Source organism: Microtus oregoni, unplaced genomic scaffold, assembly GCF_018167655.1.
Source record: "Microtus oregoni isolate MIOR12 unplaced genomic scaffold, Mior012 000015F_ref0000493, whole genome shotgun sequence".
Lineage (NCBI taxonomy): Eukaryota > Metazoa > Chordata > Mammalia > Rodentia > Cricetidae > Microtus > Microtus oregoni.
The window spans coordinates 30,804,686-30,828,104 of NW_024543074.1; the positions used below are offsets into that span (position 1 = coordinate 30,804,686).

The 23,419-nt window shown below is 47.9% G+C and overlaps 2 protein-coding genes across 2 annotated transcripts in view; one reads left to right on the plus strand and one right to left on the minus strand.

Moving 5' to 3' along the window:
- Positions 1–8,997, plus strand: part of Glp2r (glucagon like peptide 2 receptor) — a 57,235-nt gene extending 48,238 nt beyond the window's left edge. The window contains exons 12-13 of the mRNA XM_041665838.1: positions 6,380–6,421; positions 8,609–8,997. Of these exons, the coding sequence (XP_041521772.1) occupies positions 6,380–6,421; positions 8,609–8,938 (372 nt within the window). The 3' untranslated portion in view covers positions 8,939–8,997. The remainder of the gene's footprint in view (positions 1–6,379; positions 6,422–8,608) is intronic.
- A 6,479-nt stretch (positions 8,998–15,476) lies between these two features.
- On the minus strand, positions 15,477–22,737 carry Rcvrn (recoverin). The gene is made up of 3 exons (XM_041663862.1): positions 22,357–22,737; positions 18,848–18,959; positions 15,477–15,847 (listed from the first exon to the last, which is right to left on the minus strand). Exons 1-3 carry the CDS (start codon positions 22,735–22,737, stop codon positions 15,732–15,734), a joined length of 609 nt encoding a protein of 202 aa, XP_041519796.1. The 3' UTR covers positions 15,477–15,731.
- Positions 22,738–23,419: the final 682 nt, after the last annotated feature.

The window sequence follows — 23,419 nt, forward strand, 5'->3', positions numbered from 1 at the left end:
TCTTTGTATTGTTTTCTTTGTTTCTATTTTGTTCATTTCAGCTCTCAGTTTGAGAATTTCCCACCGTCTACTTCTCCTGGGTGAGTTTTTGTCTTTTTGTCCTAGGGTTTTCAGGTGTTCCGTCAATTTTCTAGTGTGGCATTTTTCCGGATTCTTTATGTAGGCATTTATTGCTGTGAGCTTTCTTCTTAGCACTGCTTTCATGTCCCATACATTTGGGTATGTCGTGCAGTCATTATCATTGAATTTTAGCAAGTCTTTAATTTCTTTACTTCTTCCTAGACCCAGTGGTAATTCAGTTGAGCATTGCTCAGTTTCCATGAGATTGTGGAATAAGTATTGTTGTTGAATTTTAACTTTAAGCCATCATGGTCTGATAAGACACAGGGGATTATATCAGTTTTTTTGTATTTGTTGATATTTCTTTGTTACCAAGTATGCTGTTGATTTTGGAGAAGGATCCATGAGGTGCTGAGAAGAAGCTGTATTCTATTAGGTGAAATGTTCCATAGATGTCCGTTAAGCCCATTTGAGTAATAACATCTCTTAGTTCCCTTATTTCTCTGTTAAGTTTCTGTCTGGCAGACCTGCCCAGTGGTAACAATGGGGTGTTGATGTCTCTCATTATTAGTGTGTGTGGTATGATATGTGATTTAAATTTTAGTAATGTTTCTTTTACAAATGAGAGTGCCCTTGTATTTGGGGCATAGATGTTCAGAATTGAGACTTCATCTCAATGGATTTTTCCTGTGATGAATATGAAATGACCTTCTTCATTTCTTTTGTTTAATTTTAGTTTTAAGTCTATTTTGTTAGACATTAGGATAGCTACACTAGCTTGTTTCTTAGGTCCATTTGATTGGAAAATCTATTTCCAACCCTTTACACTGAGGTAATGTCTGTCTTTGTAGTTGAGGTGTGTTTCTTGTATGCAGTAGAAGGATGGATTCTGTTTTCATATCCAATCTGTTAGCCCGTGTCTTTTTATAGGTGAATTGAGTCCATTGATATTAAGGGATATTAATGATCAGTGATTGCTAGTTCCTGTTATTTTTGGTTTTGGTGTTGTTGTTGTGTGTGTGTTTTCCTTCTTTGAGACTTGCTGGTGTGGGCTTATCTATTGCCTTTGCTTTTGTGAGTGTAGCTAACTTCCTTGGAATGGAGTTTTCCTTCTAGTACTTTCTGTAAGGCTGGATTTGCCGATAGGTATTGATTAAATCTGGTTTTGTCATGCAGTGTCTTGTTTTCTCTGGTGGTCAGATGATTTCTGGAGGTCACTGCTGTCACTCCAGCTTCTCCTCCTGGCAGCCTGGCCCGCCAATCACACTGCTGCTCACGCTTCTCCTCCCTGAGGGATAGTTAGTTTCAGAGGTTCAGTCCATTAACTTTATGGTTGGGAGCATGAGAGCATGAAGGAAGGCACTGATGCAGTTGCTGAGAGCTGTATTCTGGTCTTGAGCTGTTCTGAATATAGAACTCAGAGGAAACTATGACGGAGACACTTGGATTGTTGGATCGTCTGGGCCATCTGCTCCTATCAGAGATTTTTTAAAGGATCTTCCTCGATCAAACCTGATCTTTCTTAGCCCAGAATGGGTCCACAGCCTCTCATTCCCTTTTCCCAGTAAGCCATTCTCATCTTGCTTCCTCTGCATCTGGCTGGAGACTTTCTACTTGGTCTTAATAATAAAAACCCAGAGTCAGATATCGAGGGTGAAAGCTGAAAGATCAGAGAAGCAGAGCTGCCAACCACTAGAGAGTTCTTACCTCTACAGACTGTCAGACCAATGAGGACTGACCTCCTCTCTCCTCCTGCCTTATATTCCTCTCCACCCAGATATATCATTTCCTATCTCTACCTCCCAAGTGCTGGGATCAAAGGTGTGAGCTCTGTCTCTCTTTTAGCCTGGCTAAATCTCACGTAGCCTAGTGTGGCCTTGAACTCCTGATCTTCCTACCTCCTCCTTCCAAGTGCCAGAATTAAAGGTTCATGCCACCCCTGCCTGGCCTCTATGGTTAACTAATTGCTAACTCCGCACTGTGATCTCCAGGTAAGCTTTATTTGTTAGAGTATAAACAAGATATCAGACCCATTGGCAACAAACTTTTTTCCCCATCATTGAGGCATGATTAATTATTTCAATCTTTTGGGGGATTTCAAAAGCTAAGAGTTTGTAATTCAACTTCCCTGTGTTGCTTGGCTGTACGCCTCTGTAAAAGGTAATCTCAAAAGAGAAAAACAAAGCCAAAACAAATCCTTCAGCTGTTTGGTTGGTAGTATTTAGGGGCCTTTTGGCATACTGGTTAACGTAAACCCCAAATCTCCTGATATCGCACCTCTAAGGCAAGTTAAGTTTCAGGCAGTTATGCGGAGATCAGGGAACCAAATTTTGAAGGAGGAAACTTCACTTACCAGACTCCTTAGACCCGGAGGCTGCTCCGGCCGTTTGTGTAATGAGCCGCTTCTGGATTAAAGCAGTCGTCAGTATTATTGTTGATGATTCTGTGGGCTGGGCTGTCCTCCATAGACATGATCTTTTGGATGCACATAATTTTGGCTGGACCTCCAAACTTCTGAAGGCTTGATCAGGCTGGAACATCCTATCAACATGTAGCTCGTTCACATGCTACACATTGATGTGGGCCTGGAGCTCACCAGGACCACTGATAAGTGAGCTTCATTTTTCTCCGTGTGTCTTGGGCATCTCATGACACAACAGCTGGATTCTTGGAGTACACCAGGAGCAAATGTTCTAAGAGGGAGCAGGAGGGGATCTCTACACTTCGAAGGCAGAAGTTTGGAAGTAAGTAGATCGATGCTTTTACCACAGTATGCTGGTAAACAGTTATAGGGTCCTCTCAGACTCTAGAGGAGGTGAAACGGGATTCAGGTTTTGATGTGAGGAACAGCCTGAGCCTGTATAATGAGGAGAAATGCTGGGGCCTTCTTTGGAAAGGAGCTGCCAGTGGCTCCTGATCCAGCCACTAGCGAAAGCTCTGCTCACCTGCTCGTGCTACTGAGAAACATGAGGATTCATAGTGAGGATTCACAGTGACTCGTGTTCTACAGCAGGATGGAGACAGAAAACAATTGGCTGTAGACAGAGGCTCCCCTCTGTTCAGTGCACCCGATACTGCTCCCCTCCACCTCACCAAGCAGAGATGAGGATGGGGATAGGAAAGGCACATCTGACGTGGCCCATCTTAGTGACTTTACAGAAGGAATCAGTCAGAACAGGCGTTTGTCCCAGCAGCTTTCTCTCCTAGCTGCTTTGGAGACCCCGCCACTCCTCAAGCCTTTACTGCACAGAGTGCTTCACCAGCCTCCTGCTGTCAAGAAATTGCCGCACGCTGAGGACATGTGACGTGAGAACCATGTGTTCCGTGGGACCTGCTCGCTCACACCTGGAGCAGGAGCCAGACTGCAGGGCGTTCCTAAGCCAGAGAAGGGAATCCTATTTTAGCCTTTGTGCTGAGTTGGGCACACCAAAAGCCAGCTCTTCTTATTTCACATTCTCAGAGGCAATTATTACTTTCCCCTTGACCCCACAGCAAGCTCTGTTTCGATTGCATGTGTGGAAATGTGGACTGTGCTACCAAGCCCCCACTCAGAAGCATGGCTATGGACTCCCCAGGCGCACAAGAAAAGGGAAATGCCACACGTGCAGGCCGAATCTGAGCTGGGAGCCTCCTGGCCTTACTCAGTAAGGGACGTATTGATAGAGGTGAATAGAAAGAAGATCAGAGACAACATCCTCCCAGGGTCTTATTTCACCAATGTCAAAAGATATAGGAAGTCTGGGCATAGTGGCACATACCTGTCGTATCAGGATTGGGATGCTTAGGTAGGAGTTTCGGACCAGCCTGAGCTACAGTGTGAGACCATGTCTTAAATGAATAAATAGATCAGGTATAGAAAGAGTTGGCTCATCCTTGTGACCCTTCAGTTGGAGATGTGCCCTTTCCTTGTGGGGTCTGGCATTTTGAGATTTTTTTCCTTTAATAATCCTCAATGCTCAGGCCCCATACATACCTGTTCCCATATGTCAGACACACAGCACAGACTCCACAGATCTCCACAGCAGTTAGGGAAAGTCAAGACATGTATTATAAATAGCTATGAAAAAAATAGAAAGTAAGATGTCAACACAGTTTAGAAGTAGCTTGACACTGTACAAGATAAAAACCCTTCATCCCAAGTGAGAGAAGCCCAACTCATTAATTAATTAATAAGTTAATTAATTATGTAATGCATTTCTATTATGTGCCAGGTATTTTCAGGTGCTGGAGATCTAGCAGTGAATTCTATATGTGGATGCCACTCTCACTGTGCGTGATACAGAGAAGGGCTGGCAGTAGCCAAGGGCAATAACTCTAGTCCTTAGTACATTGGACAGCCCGTGAAAAACTCCTTGTGGTGATTTTGAGCTGAGATCTGAATTTTAGGAAGCCAAATTTGGTAGATATGTGGAGAGGGCATCCCAGGAAGCAGAACGTGTGAGGGGGCTCGAGGAATAAGTGAGCCGTGGTATACCTGAGTGGTATCCACACCCGTGTTTAGGCCCCAGCCATATTGAATGGCACTGACCCCCGTTGCAATTAGGTTTCGTAGAGAGATTGTATATGACATCAGAGGCTTGGTAATTCCTTGAAAGTGTTGTGACTTCTGCCTGATTCACCCTTTCTGGCAAAATCGGGTGAGCCAAGCACCAATCAGGACAGTGACCTGAGATCCGCTGCCTTCAGGCTAAGTGAATCTGAACAGAAGCAGAGATTCTGAACACAAACACCTTTGCCTAGGACACATTCTTCAAGACCCTTCCAACATTAATTGATACATAACCATTATTACGTGAAGAGGGAATCACTGTTTCTGTGACTGTGATCATGTTTTACTGTGCAATCAACAACTTCCCAAGGTGTGGACCGATTTTTAAGCTAACAGTATGAGAGCTGGGGAGACGGCTAAGAGTACTGGCTGCCCTTGCAGACGGCTTGAGTTTGGGTTCCAGCACCCACAGCACATGGTTCAGAACTCCTGTAACTCCCCTAGAGATCCAACACTCTCTTCTGACCTTTGCAGGTACCCAAATATATGTTAAAATACACACACACACACACACACACACACACACACACATGCACACATGTGCACGCACACATACACACAACTTAAAAATCTTTAAAAAATATTAATTTGAAGGAATAATCTACAACAGTATAGCCAGAACCACCAGAATAAGCTCACTAGTCATATAAGTTCCAGCCTTTCAATCCATACGTTAAGCGCCCGCTGTGCATAGTTTGGTGACAGAAACAGTACGGATTTGTTTTCATGTGCCACGCCGTTTGGATGAGGGTCTGGCAGTCTTTCACGGGACATTCTGGCTCAGGGTCATCAAGGTTGCTGGCCTGTAGTGGCTGAGAGAAAGTGGGGCATGAGATGAAGTCAGCCGCACAGAGGCCTGAAGCCCAGCTCACTGCATACCTTCCACGCTTAGGGGAGTTTATTTTGTACTAAGTGAGATGAGAAACGACCAGAGGGAAATAATCTGTCATTTCAAAGGAAATGGCTTGACAAGAGCAAAGGGTGTTTATTAAGGCACAGAAATGAAAATTTCAGGACCAGGCATAACTGGTTGCGGGTCCACAAACTATCCACGAGCAACCTGTCTCCCACCGTCATTGGTCTCTGTTGCTGGATTCATGTCCAGGAAGGCGCTCTCTCCCTGTTATGGGAAGATACCAACAGTATCTCTGAGCTTACACTGTCCATAATAATAATTATTATGTCTGACATGGGGAAATGAACTCAGCTCTAATTGATTTTGATTATGCGGCAGAGTCTGTTTGGGTCAATTATTATGGTGACAGCCATCCTAAAACACGAGAATCTTATGACTGACAACTAGGCCATAACCTCAGAGAATGAGGCAGGGTTAAGAATACAAGTTGGCAGCACTTGAGGAGGCAGACACAGGCAGATCTCTGTGAGTTCAAGGTCAGCCAGGACTGCGTAGTGAGACCCCGCGTCAAAGAAAGAGAGGAGGAGGAAAAAAATGAGCTAGTCAGTAACACCATGGAAAGCAGAAATGGGGCAGTGGCCATCCCTGTATTTGTACCATTGAGTGAATGACCCAGGGCCTCAGGAGGTCAATTACCACAGACTTAAGGGCACCCACAAGCACCCAGGAGGCGACCTATGTGCATAGTGGGCGTTGGGATAAGAAGAGACATCCATCAACATGGCTGACGCCTGTCAGTATAAGCATCACATTCGTAGAATACTCCTTCCTGGGGATTGTAGAGCATCACTGGTGACTCTCAGACACATCTTCTACCAAGCAGGACTTTACACCACATTTTCCTTCTGTTCCAGGGATTTCTGGTGGCCTTGCAGTATGGCTTTGCCAATGGAGAGGTATGTTTCCCACACTGCCATCCCAGCTTCCGGTGAGGTGGGGGCAGTAATTCTATACTCCCTGGGGGTTTCTGTTTGTGTGATTGCACACCTGTCCCTGGCATGTGTTGGTACAAATTTTCATTGTGAGCATCCATTAGAGAGAATAGGAGGCAGCTTAGACTCACAGAGTGGTGTGTGCAAAGTTCGGAACTCAGCCCCTCGGTCTGTTGGGGGCATGAAAGGGTTAAAATGTGATGGATGAGACAAGCTTGGATTGCAGGGTCTAAAAAATCCACACCTAAACATTGACTGAGCACTCAGAAGATTTGCGGCTTAGTCATTTGACTTCAATTTTCTCATCTGTTAAATATGAATAACAGCTGGCCCTGGTCCGTGGCGCCCTGGGCATACTCAGCACAAGGTAAACACTGAACATCTGGGAGTGATGCTTCTTTTTATGTTTATTGTGCTCTGTTTCCTGTGTGCTAGTCAGCTGTCTGTTACTGTGACAAACACTCAAGACAATCAACTTACAAGGAAGGAAAGGTTTATTTGGCTCATGGATTCAGAGGTTTCAGTCAATGGTTGTTTGCCTGGCCCCCTTACCTTTAGGCCTGTGGTGAGACCGTTCATAGTGATGGGACCACATAGTGGAATGAGATGCTCACCTCATGGATGAAGGAGGGAAGGAAGGAGGGAAAGGGAGAGAGGGAGGGAGGGAAGAGGAAGGAGAAAGGGGGAGAGAGAGTGTGTGCTGAGAGAAAGCTCACATTCTAAGCCTCTCCCAGAGACTTAATTTCCTTCCTTCCTTCCCTTAGGCCTCACATCTTAAGTTTCTACCATCTCCCAATAGGGCCAAGGGCTGGAGACTAAGCCTTCTATGCAGGAGTCTTATCCAAACTATCACACCTGGGGAAAGGCTTAAAGGGGCGAGAAGCAGAGGCCAGGACGCAGACGTTTCCAGCCTCCTTCCATCCTTTTCACTCTCTCTTCCGGTAGAATGTAACCGTCTCAGCAGCAAACCCCACTTCTACTTTGCCTGCTGCTGTTTCCGTGTCTCCACCTGGGAGCCCCTTGTCCATCAGGCAGGGTCCAGCTGAAAAGCCACTATGCAAAGCCCCCACCTGAACACTGTTACCTCGAACTTCCCATGTCCCATCAAAAGGCAGAAAGAAAAACAATGGTGGAAGATTTTAAACTGGCTTTCTGTGAGTCCAGAGCCAGGCAGTGTTCCATTCTGTGAAATTAGACATTCCAGTAAGCAGGGCAGAAGGGGGTTGTTTTAATGATAGAAAAGGAATAAGGGAAGCAGAAATTAAGAACAAACATGATTGTTTCAAAGTGATTTTTTTTTTCTTGGAAGACAGTGTTCTGGTTAGGGTTTCTGTTGCTACGATGAAACACTGTGATCAAAAAGCAAGCTGGGGAGGAAAGGGTTTGTTTGGTTTATACTTCCACAGAAAATCAGGACAGGAACTCAAACAGGGAAGGAACCTGGAGGCAGAAGGTGATGCAGAGGCCATGGAGGGGTGCTGCTTACTGACTTGCTCCCCATGGGTTGCTTGACCTGCTTTCTTACAGCACCCAGGACCGCCAGCCCAGGGATGCAGTCACCTATAATGGTCTCTAGGCTCTTCCCCGTCAATCATTAATTAAGAAAATGCCCTACAAGCTGGCTTATAGCCTGATCTTATGGAGTCATTTTCTTAAATTGAAGTTCTAGATGAGTTTAACTTGGGTCAAGTTGATATAAAACTATCCAGCATGGATGCATTTATGTGAAGTACCCAATGAACATGAGATTACTCCAGGTAAACCATTTTGTAGACGGGTTAAAGCAGAGGGACATTTGTTACTATACCAGACGAAACTGACCTTTTGGGCAAATTTGGCGGTAACTCTTTTAGTTTATTTTGGTAGAATAGAAACTTAGCATGGGTGGCTCCATTTTGATTTTCAGCACAGGAACTTAGAGCCAGACCATGACCTTCTATAGGGCTCATTACCAGCCTTTACCACATTCTCTGCGGCTTTTGCCTCATAGCATCTGTGCCTGCGTGTCTTTCTTGTCTTTGTTCTGCTCCACCTGTGAAAGCTAAAGGTAGCCCCGAGGTAGCCCCCAGTAGCCGTGTAACCAATACTTGCCGAATGGACATGTGATCAGGGACACCAAGATAATCACCACACCTTTGTCTCACCCGGCAGGTGAAGGCCGAGCTGCGCAAGTTCTGGGGCCGCTTCTTGCTAGCTCGCCGCCACTGTGGCTGCAGAGCCTGTGTCCTGGGGAAGAACTTTCGGTTCCTGGGGCAGTGTCCTAAGAAGCTGTCCGAGGGAGATAGTGCTGAGACGCTTCGGAAGCTGCAGTCCTCAACCTGCAGCTCACACTTGGCCTCTGAGACCCTGGGGGAGCTGGGGGCTAGGCCTATGCCGGGTCGCAGAGCTTGGCCCCGGGGAAGCAGCCTGTCCGAGAGCAGTGAGGGGGACTTCACCCTGGCCAATACCATGGAGGAGATTCTGGAAGAGAGTGAAATGTAGGCAGGGTCCATCACCCCAGCTCTGCAGCTGGGGATTCCTGAGAGCCCCGGATGTTGCTGAGCTGGGGATCTTCCTCCTGCCCACTATGCCCATTCTGATGTGAAGTCTCTCCTGGGTCATCAAGCTCTGTATAAATGAGTGTAATGCCCACAGCTCTTCCTGTCCTGGTCACCCTGCAGGCTCACCTGCCTGGTGTATTTCCCAGAATGTCCACTGGTCTCTGTGGCCTTGCCCTAAACTCAAGTGAATAGAGCCTGCCATGAAGAGAAATTACTGATTAAATAGGGTCCAGCTAGTGTCTCCTTCCTGCTCATGCTACATGGATGGCTGCCTCCTGGGTGTAGGGTGCACTGGGACCCCACAAAAAAGTTTAAAGTGTCAAGGCCTGGGATCATGGCTAACACTCTGAGAGAACAAGTCTGAGATGATGACTAAGAATTGGAAGCGTTTGCCAAGCATCTGAGGAAATTCTGGAAGGTTCGCCCTTGGCAAACCCTGGGCAGGATGGATGGAGTAGCTAATTATGCACTCACTGGGGACATACCGTGCTCCTCAGATCCAGTGTGACCCCGTGTTGAACCCAAAGCCTCTCTCCCCCCTGTTTCTCTTCCCTTCCTCACCTGTCAAACCTTGCCCCCTTTTCTCCATCTCAAGTTCCATTGGGGTTAACAGAAGATTGAATGTCACAGTACTGCATGTTAGTGTCTGCCCTTGTTGCTGGGGACAAATACCTGACAAGTAGCGGTTTCAGGGAGGAAGTGCTATACGGGCTCCTGGTTTGAGAGTGTGGGTCCATCAAGGTGAGGAAGGCACGGTGGGAAGAGGGGTTCTCATGGAGCTGCAGGATCGTGAGGTAGCTCGTGAGGTGGCTGGCCACTGTCTCGTCAGCATGCTGGTTGCTTTCTGTCAACATGACACAAACCTGGACATCTCCGGGAAGAGGGACTCTGAACTGAGGACTTCCTCTATCGTATCGTTCCAGAGGCGGATCTATGGAAGCATTTTCTTGATTAATGGCTGATGTGAGAGAGCCCAACCCACTGTTGCTGGTGCTGCCCCGAGGTCCTGGGTTGTAGAAGAAAGCAGGATGAGTGAGCCATGAGGAGCAAGCCAGTTAGCTTCACTCCTCCGTAGTTCCTGCCTCTGGACTTCACTTAGTGCAGTGTGCATGTGGAAATGCAAGCCAAATAGGCCCTTCCCTCCCCAAGCTGTTTTTTGTCATGATGTTGATCATGGCAAAATAAAGCAGATTAGGACAGAAATTGGTACCGGAGAGAGGGCTACGGCTGTGGCAGACCTGACCATGTTGTTTGGAAGAGGACGGTAGACGTGTCGGGCACTTCAGGCTGGAAAAGCCGCCGAGCCCTCAAAGGGTGATGGGTGGTACTGTGAGAGCCGGACAGTTGGAGTGTTGAGGGAAGCACAGTCGATGAAGGCCTGGCTTCTGAATTTTCAGAAGAAAGCAAAGACTCTTCCAGGTTTGTCTGAGCTGTTTTGAATTGAGCCTGTAGTTTCTGGTCAGCTGAGGATGAAGAATCCACTTAGTAAGAGACCGGCATCATTGAGGCAAAGTCTTCCAGGAAATGTTCCTTGGATCAGAAGCTGTGGTCTGGCAGGAAGATGACCAGGCTGTACACCAGGCTGGCGACAAAACTGGGTGAACCAGAAGTCAGGCACCGTGAAAGAGGGAGGCTGGTGTTCTCGCTCCTCGGCTGTCTTATTCAGCTGCGGGGACAGTGCTTCCCACGTTCAGGCTCTTCCCTCCTCAGTTAAGCCTCTCTGGAGATGTCCTAAGGCAGAGTGAAAAGTGTGTCTCCTAGGTGATTCTAATTCCAGGCAGCTGACCGTGAAGATCCATCACCACGCTGTCCTTCCTTTGGCCTCCGCTGCTGGGAGCCTTCTGAATGTCGTCATTGGTTCTGTCCTCTTCTTCCTGGTTCCTCCTGCCCTTCTGAACTCAGCTTCTACCAGCCCGCTTGTTCTATCCCTCAAGGATAGGAATGCCCTTCTTGGTTCACCATTGATTGATCCTCTGACAGTCAGGCTTCCTGCTGCAGGAGGCTGAAGTCCCGTGGACAAGAATTCTTCATCCCAGACAGGTGCTAAAAGCCAGGTGAGCGAAAAGGACTCTGGCTGGGTGTGGACTTGCTGAGGATGATCAAGAAGCCCTGGGCCCTACACCAGTCAGACTTATTGAACCTTCATGCCAGTGGGAAGTCAGCTGCATTCGACCTGACCCACGGAGGAGGGTCAGACAGCCAAGGTCAGGCTCAGTTACAGAAGCCATAAGACAAGAGCTTGCAGGATGACTGAGGGAGGAACTGATTGTAGGAACATTGTGCAGATGGCAAGGAGTGCTGCTTTTTCGTGGGCAAAGTGTGTATTCCATGGTGAGGTATGTTGCCTGGGCCAGGTATGTTCCCATGATAAGGTATGTTGCCTGGGCCGGGTATGTGTCCATGGTGGGGTATGTTGTTGCCTAGGTGGGGTATGTGTCCATGGTGAGGTATGTTGCTTGGGCCGGGTGTGTGTCCGTGGTGGGGTATGTTGCCTGGGTCGGGTATGTGTCCGTGGTGGGGTATGTTGCCTGGTGGGATATGTGTCCATGGTAGGGTATGCTACCCTAGACAGGAACTTGATACTTCTCAAGCAGGGCTGCCAGGCTCAGCAAATGAAACTCATGATATTCCATTATATGTGATCTTCAGAAGGTATCCATGGATAATCCCTTTATATAAGTTTATCCCATAATAGACTGAAATTCGAGTCTAATTGTGCATCGTGTCTTACCTGGCTGGCCACTCTCTTTATTACAAGGAGATGTGAAGACAAGGCCAGGACTAGGTGAGCCACCCAAAGTGGCTGCTTGCCAGGACAAGAGTGAACCACTGAAGGTGGTGAATTGCCTATGAAAATCACAGTGATAAAATAAATTGTAACTTGATGCAATATTTAAAAACATCAAACCCACTAACTATAGTCCGTAGGGTCACTTGTAAAGATAAAGTTTGTTGGCACCAGGGCAGGGATGAAAGTGCAGAAGATAAAGCCCCAGGATGCCATCATAGGTTTTAACCAAGACCTCGCCTACAATGTTGATAATGTGTTCATTTTATCAATAATTTTGGTGTTGATTGGTTGCATTAAAATATTATTTATCTTGACTATGGAGCTTTTTTGGTGTCCCCTTACCTTTTATGTTATCTCCAGCCCTGGTTTGCAAGGCGGGAACAGAAGCAAAGACATTAAGCAAATGCATAACAAGGGTTTTTGGTATCTAGATTTCCAGAATTCATATTCAAATACATATCCTATTTCTTTTCTTTTTCTTTTCTGCAAATGCCCTTCCTTTCCCTGCCATTGGGCAGGCAGCTCCAAGAATGCTGGGGACATCTTCCTTTCCTAGCATGTGCTCAGCCCAGGGCTGATGTGGAAAAGTGGCTCCAGACACACCGGCTGAGAGAGGGTTAAAGCGCCCCTGGGGAGCATCAGGTGTTGCCTAGAGCAGGCCGTCTGAGATCTTTGCAGGAATATGGAGACCCTTTGCCCTAAAGCATCTGTACTTGTCTCCTCTCCCCCTCCCTCTACAAACAGGGCCACTGCTTCCTTTGTGCTCCTGATTAAAACAAGTTCATTTAAGTTGGTTCTCCTGCTGTCTCTTAGTTGTTTCTCATTGACCTGGAACTCTCCCACCTGCCTGGGAACCTCTTGAACTGTTACTGAGAAGTGGGAAGGAAAGGTGTGGTCCGTTGTTTCAGAGGGGCTGGAAGCGGAGGTCAGCTGTCAAAGGGGGAAGGCCAGCGTCTCCATTTTTCCAGATCAGCCCTTAAATCACCCAGTGTTCTTGTTGCTTTCAGGTCTTGCCTGCTGCTCATAGTCCTTCTGACACTGGGTAACAAAACTGGGCCTTGTACATGTCAAGCAAATTCTGTACCTCTGGGCTCCACTCCCAAATTGTGCTACCTTTCCCCCCAATTAAAAATTTTTTTTTTTGAAACAGAGTCTTGCTATGTAGCCAAGACTGGCCTAAAACTCAATATGTAGTCATAGTGGCCTCGAATTTACAATCCTTCTGCCTCAGCCTCCCAAGGGCTGGGATTACAGCCACGTGCTATCATTACCTGCATGAAAACCTTTTAAATAGAACCATGGCTGAATCTGATTCCATAAATTCGGATGGAATATCCAATATTTAGAAGCAGGAATCCAGGTATGTCTGGATCTGATCACGGATATTCTGATTGAATACCCCAAGTCTGGAACCCAGCCATCTACTTCCATTGATAGAAGCATGATTCACAGGTGCCAAAGTTGCAACAACTGGGTGTCTATCATCCCCTGGCTCCACCCCCTGGTAGTACCTAAACCTGATGAGAGAAGCAAAGCTACCGACCCCTCTAGAAGAGCTGCGTCTCATGACAAGTGCCATTTCCACTCTGGAGACATTCTAACAAAGTCAGTCTGCAGAAGACTTCACAGCACATCAGGAGCCCTGCACCCATGCCCGCAGTGGGAAATCTGGTGCCTGGGGGCAACAAGGGCACCAGACACTGAAGAACTTATTGCTGAATCTGTGGGAGCCACAATGACTTTGTGATTAGGCAGCCTGTCCTTTTAGACTCGAGTGACAATGATATCCAGTCCTCAGATAGAAATAAGAAGACCCAGTCTCATAGTCCACCAGTAGACTTAATCAAGGAAGGGATGGAAAGAAGGCTGGAGGGAATCCCTAAATGAGCACTGCTAGGCTATTCCCTGTTCTCCTCCCTGCACTGGCTCCCAGCTGGCCCAACATTTCTATACCAGAGAAGCATCTTAATTAAACAAGTGATCTGCCAATAACTCTCTCATCCCTGAATTGCTCAGGAGATGCTGTGTGTTGTGTCTCTGTTCTACCACAGATGATAAACCCTTCTGGATTCAGGATCCTGTCATGTCCAGGACAAAAACTTCCAGAGGAACCCTGGTGTCATCAGAGAGGCGCTAATATAAATCCTAAGTCATATTCTCATTCCCTGGCCTCAGTGTTTTCATCTATATTGCAGATTGTTAATACTTCCATCCCTAAAATAATAACTATAAAGAGCCTCACACTGGGCCCGACTCACAGAGAGCATCCAGGAGCTCATTGTCTTGTTGTCTCTCTCCTAAGAGCAGTGACCCTGAGTTGATGGTCAGGACATCACTATGGCCGAATCTTGGGAACTGGAAAGGATCACCCCCAAATACCAGCAAAGGGAGACACCCCAGCCTCGGGAGGTTGTGTTCAGGTCGGTGAAGGGTCAGAGCAAGCATCCATGTAGTTCCCTGACTTCATTTTGGAACTTGAGGCTGGAGAAATAATAGGCTTTCTACACAATGAGTCTTGTGGTCTTAGGGAACCCACGTGAGGCATTCTTAGACATCCCCAGCCTTGGATCTTCAAGGAAGTCATGCATACTAATACATGTCCCTGGCTTATTCTCTTCTTTTCAGCCAACTGACCTTGGGCAAGCTGCTTCTATGACTTCTATTTCCTTGTGTCCAACACAATGGCCTTGCAGGTGGGGGGCATCCATGGCTCATTCTTCACACTATTCACCCAACCAAGCAGGCCTGCTCTTCATCCCCTGAAGTCCGTACCACCCTCAGATTTTTCTGTCTCAGTAGATGGCACTGCTACTTAGCCAGCCACAGGCCCATTGCCGTCTTTGCTCCTCTCCTTTCTCATGTGTCAGTCGTAGGATGCTACTCTCTGAAGCTGTCCTTTTGTCCCTCCTCCACTCATGAACCCTGGCCACCATTGTCCCTAGTCTTGCCCACGGATTATATCCACCCAGCTAGGAGCTTGCTCATAAAATAGACAATACTTCTGCTGGCATAGTGGCCAAGGCTGTGGGGGACCTTTTAGGATCCCAGTTCTCTAGAAACAGAGACTCCCTTTCCTGCATCCATGACTGTATCAGTCACTCTGTCTGAGGGGCAAGCTTTCCCCCTCCCCCCATCTCCCCCTATAGTCTGCCGTGAATAAGTCTGAACGTATCACTTCATTGGAATAGCTTCTCTAGTCATTACTGATAAGTCAGCCCCTCTGTGTTATGTATTCCTTTAGTGCTCTGCATGTCACCATGGCAACCTTGGTCCTGGCATCAAGCTCCATCAGCCTGGTGGAGAGGCTCATGCATGTAATGCTAGCTCATAGAAGGCTTAAGCAGGTGGATTGTCCTGAGTTCAAGACCAGCTTAGGTTCCAGGGTGGGGCTTCATTTTGAAAAACCTAACCAAAAGAAACAAGATCCAACATCTTCCCTCTGGACCGTTAACTCTCAGGAGAGCGCATGTCAGGGCCACCTGCACCTCCTTCAGCACCCTGGTGGCCTAGAGTTGCAATCACATCAACCCCTCAAGCTGCCAGGGAGCATTTCCTTTCCAGGTGGAGAATGACCAGCCAGCGGTGTGCCCAGTCCTTTTGCGTTTATTGGAACCTGCTTACCCAGCAATCCCTAAAGGAGCTTAAGCAGGGCTGACATTTGGAACTCCTATGGCCTAAGCCTGGGATTATCACAAGGCTACCTGAGCAGGGGAAGGAGACAGGTAGGGTGTGAAAGGAGGGTCACTGAAGACAAAATGAAGCTGTGTCCTGATAAGGACCTTCAGTTGGCAAGGAGGGGTCTGGTTCCCCACCTCTCCAGGCCCAGGGTGTGTGTGCATATGTGTGTGTGTGGTGTGCCCACGTGCATGCTCATGCTGACATATGAGCATGCTCACACTGTGGGTGTTTTTGTGAGCGGCGGAGGAGGAGATGAGCAGTTCCATCACTGATTCTTTTCCTTTATCCTCTCCTTCACTTTTTGCGGTTCAAACTGGATCAGTCGTAGAATTTCCTTATTGGCCAGGGTGCCCTCGATGAATTCCTTCTCTGTAAGTTTGTCTGCATGGTAGAGAAGTAGCTATCAGTACCAGCTGTCTCAAGCTGCAAAAGGTGAGGCCCAGCCTCCACGCCTAGGAAAACTGTGTGAAAATACGGAATGCTCAGCACTCCCAGGGACCTCCACTACCCTCCCAGATATCACCCTTCCTTCAAGGCTCTTGAACTCCCTCCTCAAATCAGCCAAAGACAACCAAATACCGGCATCATAGAGGGCTCCCAGAACCTATTCCTTTACTCTGTTCCTTCCACTTGGGCAGAGCTCTTGCCTTGCTGGTTATTACACATTCACATCATCAATGATTATAAATACTTCTTTCCATAAGTTTTCAAAATTACCCTACAGCTCTAGCCTAAAGTTCTAGGGGCAATTCTAGGAGACTGAGAGAGGCAGGCCAAAGTCTCATTGTGGGAGCAGGAACTGTGCCCTCAAGGGAATGCTGAGTGAGAGGTCAGGGGACAGTGGCATGCCAAGGATAGCCTGGCTTGCAGAAAAGTCACTTGTGTGCCCATAATACTCAGACAACCTTGTGACACCAAGTGACATATCCTCTGTGACTGCCTCCCCTGCTTGTAGTTCCTCATCCCTCAATCTGTTCTACCTCATTTGAGATGAGAATGGAGAGAGAGCCTTTGCCTCCAGTTAGCCTGGCTTCCGTGTGTGCATGCATGTGTATGTCTGTGCACATGCATGTATGAGTGCGTGTATGTGTGAACATGCACATATGTGTGTGTGTGTGCTCAGTCTAGTCAAATGCATGTTACTGCACCCTTCCTCTGTGTGCTTCATGTTACTGTTCTTGGGGTTACAAACATCTCAGAGAGTGGAGTGTAGCAGAAAAGAATGAGACAAAGCTCATTCTTAGGAGGTCTTGCATGAAGAAATTCCCATGTTGAAAGAAGTCTAGGATGAGACAGATTCTTCCTGTTCGTGGTCCCTCTCATGGTCCTCAGCACAGTGTGGACACAGTACTGCAGAGCTAGATTTGACTTTATTGGCTTACACTCATGGCCTCTGGACATCTTTAGTTCTTGGGATCCAGGGTACTTCTCTGCCTACATCTGGGTGGTGAAATTTGGATTTCAAAGGTCTAACTGCCTGTCCAGCCTCACTCCAAGCTCGAAAGTCCCACCTCTGGAGCCTGCCACTACTGTAACAATGCTGTCTTCAGAGGAGGTATGTTACACACACACACACACACACACACACACACACAAACACACACACACACACACCAGCAGGAGTAACAGCCAGCCTTCTAACACCAGCCTCTCCTGTGGGGCAGTTTTCAGATTAGCAAAAATCGGAGAGGACCCCTGACACTTGGACAGACCCAGAGGGAAGGAAGGGGATTCATAACTTAAGTGTTACAGGAAGTCATCTAACACAGCCAGAATCCATGCAAGTCAAGTGCTCAGGGAACAAGTACCAACGGGACTGGGTGCGGGATAAAGCCAGGGGAGTGCCGAGGCCCAACATTTAAGGAGTTATTCACTTCAGGGGGAACCAAGGACGAGGCTGCCACTTGAGAGTGAGCACCACTATGAATTGTGCACTTCACGAAGAGCCTGCTTGCCTCAGCCTGGCTCCCACCGTCTTCCCGTTCTGTCGTCATTTGTCTGTGAAGTAGGGATGGATCGTTTCCACCTTTGCTTTCTATCCTCAGGAGATGCTGCTGGTACTGGTAAGAGTGTGCCCAGGGGACACACAAGGGTCTAGCCCTGGCCACTCTGATGTGCTTGAGCCATGCTTTACGGAGCCCCTTCAGGCTTTAAACAACATAGATGCTAAAATTTCTTAAAAAATAAAACAGTTATATGAAATGGGAGCAATAAGCCCCATATTTCCCTAGGGAAAATGCAAGAACTAAAAGAACTCTTCAGGGTTGTTTACTAGTTCCTCTCTTTCAGTTGGGGCTACCATCCACTGCGCTCAAGTTCACTATCCTAGCATTGTGCGGCTATGAGCCTGTAGTCCTTGTCAGTCTATCTCTGTCTGTCTGTCTGTCCCTGTGTGTGTGTGTGTGTGTGTGTGTGTGTGTGTATGATGATACCAGTTCTTGTATCTTGTACTATAGCCTTCCCATAACAGTTGTGTGTGCCAAGGACCAACAGCTCCAGCTGCCACACTCTAGAGTTCATTCCTCTTTCAAAACTCCCAAGGCTGCTTCCAGCCAGCCACTAAGCAGAGCAGAGACGCCAAGAGGTCGAGTAAGGACACCCCACTGACTTCGCCAGCTCTGTCTTAGAGAGCCACAGCCTAGGTCTTTCTTACCTGTCCTTCCTCCCGGTCCCTTATCCCTGTACTGATTCCCCGATTGGGGCCAGGCCCTCATGACATGGGCTTTTCCAGTCCCTAGGTCCCTCCCCACTTTCCCTTGGTGGCTGTTTGCTCAATAAATTCCTGACTATGTAATTGAATTTAACCCTCTCATGGTGGGGTTTTGGGGTCACGGAAACTAACTTCCTAATTAGTCCTGAGTCTCTGCTGGGTGAGGTGCTCTCGCTGTGCAGGGAACATCCGGACAGCAAGCAGCCTGAAGAGAGAAAAGACTGCCTTCCCCTGAACTTGCTGTTGTATACACATGGCCACTGAGCCTACACACTTTACATTAGTTCTACATTAAAGAACTGCCCAAAATGACACCCCAATACTCATGAAGCTGAAGCAGGAGGACCACTAGCTTGCTGCCAACCTGGGATACAGAGTGTTTTCCTTCCTTCCCCCACAGCCCAAGCAGTGAGTGAGTTTCTGTGGGTAATAGGGATGTGTTGGTCCCCGCACCCACCCGCCATCACCAGCATCAGTCGGAGGGTAGGAGCAGACAGATGCTTCTGGTCAACCCCTATCCATGACTTTGAAGACAGTTTAGATAGTTTGGTGACAAGAAGCATTCTCCAGTCCTGCCCGGGCACTATGACTCAGAAGCGGGAATCCTGCTGGGGTCTCTAGGAGACAGCAGGCACTGTAAAGGCAGAGATAACAAAGATAAAGGAGTTCACCATCATCTTTCTTTCCAAAGAATGCCCAGATCTTCTCAGCCCGCTTTTCTGGAGTGTTTTCATCATCTGGAAGGTGTTTCACGTCTTCAGGCTTGATCATTTTGAATATAGCCTGTAGGAGACCAAGAAAGGGATCTCATCACCAGGAGTGGTAAGGGCTTGGTGGTCCTGAGAAATCCGTGTCTCACATCACACACAAATGTCTACCAGAGATGGACTGAAGACTTAACTTTCTAGTCCAAATTATATTATTCCTTCCACTTGTTGGGATCGCCACTCTGGCAAAAGCTTGCCTGGATTGTGTCTCTTGTCAGTTGGGGCTGGGAACATGGCTCAGTGGTACAGCTCTAGTATGCAGGAGGTCCAGGGTTCATCCTGATCACGCAACAATAAACACTGCCACCTCAAACACAGAGACAAGGGGCAGGTGTGGAGAGGATGTGTAGCAAAGGAAGCTCCGGTCGTTATTTGGGCCACCATATCGTGGTTTTCTTGATACCCCAAAGCCTGCAGCATCAGGTGCCCTCCAAGCCCAGAGGCTTACAGTCTAGGTGCCTGCCACAGCCCCACAGGTTCTACTGCCTCAAAATGCCTGGGGGCAGTGCCCAGGCATAGCCAGCACCTTGAGACCTTTGTAAGGGCAGAGACTATGGAGGAAAAGCTGCTCTTTCATGCACCCTTTACATTTTCTGAGTAGGCTCCATAGTCTTGTTTCGAAAAAAAAAAAAGGAAAGAAATAGAAACTTCCCAACAATAATCCCACCACATTAGCCCCGAGGTTGGAATTTGGGGGCCACTAGCACAGACCCTGCCTCCCACAGGCTTGAGAGAATCAAAGGTGTCTTCTGGGTCTGCGAGGTGTCCCAGTTCTCTAGCCGGACTGGCTCATGACCACACAGGCTAACATCTATCGGACACTTACCTCAGTTTCCATAACAATTTTAGATTAGTTCTCAAGAGAACCTTGCAGGGAGGACATTGTTGGTTCCATTTTACAAGCAACGAACAAACCCTGAAACATCAAACTTGCCCCAAGTGACCCACGACAGGAGAGATTCTATCACAGGCAACTTGGTTCCAGAACCTACATTCTGGAGTATACCTGAGTTTGCTTATCCGTTTCTGAAGATTATAGACTAGACTGGGGAGCGGGGAAGAGAGGTGTGAACAAGACATACAGAGGTTTGCTCCAGGACGTAGAGATCCCCTTAGGAATAGCTCAGGGAGGAATCTAGAGGAAGGCTGGGTGTTGACCCTTAGCCCCTTCTCTCTCCTATTGAGGACAAAGACAGAAGTGCTCCTGACCTATATGAGATCAGAGAAGTAGACAAGGCAGTCTCTATCCTTTCGAAACCAGGTTTCCAGGAGTCTACTGGCTCAGCAGCTCCAGGCTCAGCCAAGCATAAAGAGGACAGCCTAGATCCTCAGGTGTGAGACTGGCTCAGACTGCGGGTAGATACATCGACTTGAGGATCCGGGCAGCTGCTGTCTATGACCAAAGCCCCTGTCCCCACTGGAGATTCAAGGACACTACAGAAGGGTAGCAGTGTCTGTGAAATCAGCCTGGGCTTTAGGAATGTTAACATCCATACGAATGCCCTTGTTCACTGGTGCTAGGACAAGAAGGAAGCTAACCCTGGTAGTTCAGGGAACAGGCTTTATAGGGAAGCACAGCATGAACTTAAGTACAGATGACTCCCAGAATTCCTCTCTTTTGATCTACCTGCACTACGTCCAGGCATGGTGGCTAAACACTGGCTGTGACTGGCTGTGTGCGCCACCTCTCCTCCAGCATTGGACTGGTTGGTGGTGGGATGGGAGGGAGTCAAGCCTTCAGGGTTCTGGGAAAGGCCATAGAAGGCATCAAAGCCTCATTCTGGACCCGGGGAGGTTATATGCCTTTCCCACGGTTGCATAATGAGTTGGTGTCAGAGCTGGCACATGAACTCATCATTTCTGACTTCCAGACCGTGCTCTCACAATGACCTTGTGACCCGGTGACTAGCAAGGCAAGCTTGCATACTTTGCACAGCCTCGGTTTCTCCTCCCCACCTCGTTTCGCTGCTCCTTTCCCTTCTCTTCTTCTAGAAGAACATCAACCTAGCACCTTTAAGTGGCTTTGAATTGGTCCCCATCCCGTGCCATCCAGGGACCCCAAAACTAACCCAGAGGAGGTTGCTCTGCCTGCTTTGCCCCACGGACAGCGAGAGCACCACTTGTCACCCCTATTCCAGAGATGACCCAGTCTGCCCTGAGCTGCAGGCTTTGCTGTTATGTCTGTGGTTTGTCCTAATAAGGGAGGGGGGAGAATTCTGCAAGTGAAAGTATGATTACAAACACACCAAACACTGCACAAAATATGAAGAATATTGTTCCTTCTAACAGGAATGGAATTTGAGAAATACAGCAAGTGACAGGGACAGGAGGGGTTAGGAGGAAAATCAGAAGTCAAAGAAAGAGCTTAAGTGGTGTAATCTAGAGAAAACTGAAGTTCTCTGATGTCTACCTTTATAGGAATGTTTGACTGAATGACCTTATGACATTTCCACAGGGTGAATTTTTAAGTAGTTCTTAGCATGTTTTTAAGTCGGTGTGGTCACATCTGTCGCATCCCAGATACAGTGGGGACTGAGGCAAGAAGGCTGAAAACCCGAAGACAGCTGAACGGCAAAAGGGAGACTCCCACACAAAAAAAGTTTCTGAAAAATTTGTGGTGATATAGAAAATAGTCATGATAAAAGAATAACAGAAAGAGCATGGGAGAAATCACATGGAAATATGTTAGGAATCCAGAATTGTCTTAAAGCAGATAAAAACCCTGGAAAGTCGTATAGCAATGAACTGACAGTTAGTACATCGGTGATAGATTTTAGTCTGCAAGATTGCTTTTGCATCTTTTCTAAATTTCACAGACTGCTTATATAGTAGACAAAAATAGAATATCTTGTGAGACACCAAAAAAAAATACTCAGAACAAATTGTAGGCAGAAGGGAGAGGAGACAGAGGGGATGGGAACCTTGAGGATCCCTGCAGTAGGTCCACCACACTAGGATTAGGAAGAGAACCAATCAGGACCTTGAGTCTATGTCCACACTGTGGTCAACGCTTTGTAATTGAAACATATATGTTTCTATTTTACTGTTGTAGAACCTGAATGTGTGTTACTGGAAAAAAAAACCTGAAGATTTAATGGAAAAAGGGGAAACATGTGAGAGAGGAAAGGAGGAAGAGAAAAGAGAGAGATGGGAGGAAAAGGGAGGGGAGGAAGGAGGGTGCATGAGGGAAGAAGGAAGGGAAATTTTACACTGTATTGATTAGGAAACATCAGGATTGTTTTTGGGGAAGCAGATGATGCTATGGGGGTGCCATCTATTTCTCTCAGTACTTTGGAGACCCTTCCTTTCCCCACTCTTCTGGCCCCTAGCCCGGCCCCCACTGTACTGGGCTACACAGCATCTGTGTCCTCCTCCACATCACACACAGGTAGCAAGGGCGGAGACATACTGACCATGACGATCTCCAACACCTCGTTCTTGCTGATGGCACCGTTGCCATCGACGTCGTAGAGTGAAAAGGCCCACTCGAGCTTCTGCGTGGGCTTGCCCGCCGTGGTCATGTGCAGGGCGATCACATACTCCTTGAAGTCCAGCGTACCGTCGCTGTTGGCATCGAAGCTGCGGAACACGTGCTGCGCGTAGGCCTTGGGGTCGGAGTCCGGGAAGAACTTGGAATAGATGCTTTCAAACTCCCGCCTGGTGATGCGGCCGCTCGGACACTCCTTCAGGAAGGACTGGTACCAGGCGCTCAGCTCCTCCTCGGTGAACTTGGTGTTCAATTGCAACTCCTCCAGGATCTCCTTGGACAGAGCCCCGCTCTTGCTGTTCCCCATGGTGAGGGAGAGTGGGCTCTGTGAGGGCAGGAGGGACAAGTGAGGCAGCCTTGCTAGTGGGGCCGCCTGACTAGTGAGGCCGCCCTGTGCAGCTGTGGGGTGGAGACCCAGGTGCTGATGGATTAGGGGGGATTTGCAGACGGTTCCTCCCAGTCCTTGGAGGGAGGAGGGGCACAGAACCCTTCAGAGATTAAAATAAAGAGCTGAGAGTAGTCGCTCACCTCCTCTGTGCCTGCTGAGAAGAAAGGACCCGAGGGGGACCCTTGAAGCAAGCATCCTCCTGCACTCAAGTCCTGTTTGAGTTCACCACCCCAGGGGCACCCATAGGACCTTATAAAGCAAGGGGTTAGGGGCTCAGGGTTTGAGGCAGCTAGGTTTAATTCCCAGCTCTGCCCCTTAGCCTAGGGCACGCTCTTAACCTCTCTCTGCATGGGATGTCTTTCTAATCCTTCCCTCAGACACCTTTTCAGCAAAGCCTTTTATCCAGCACTCTACCATGGCACCCTCCCCCAAGTCCATTGGTAAACCCCAAACTGTCTGCCCCAATGGAAGCTCCCAGAAAGGCAAGGGAAGGACTGTGTTCCTATCGATTGTTTTCCCCATTGCCAGAACAGTGACAGAATAGCTCAAACTGACGGGCAGAAGTGCTGAACACACACACACACACACACACACACACACA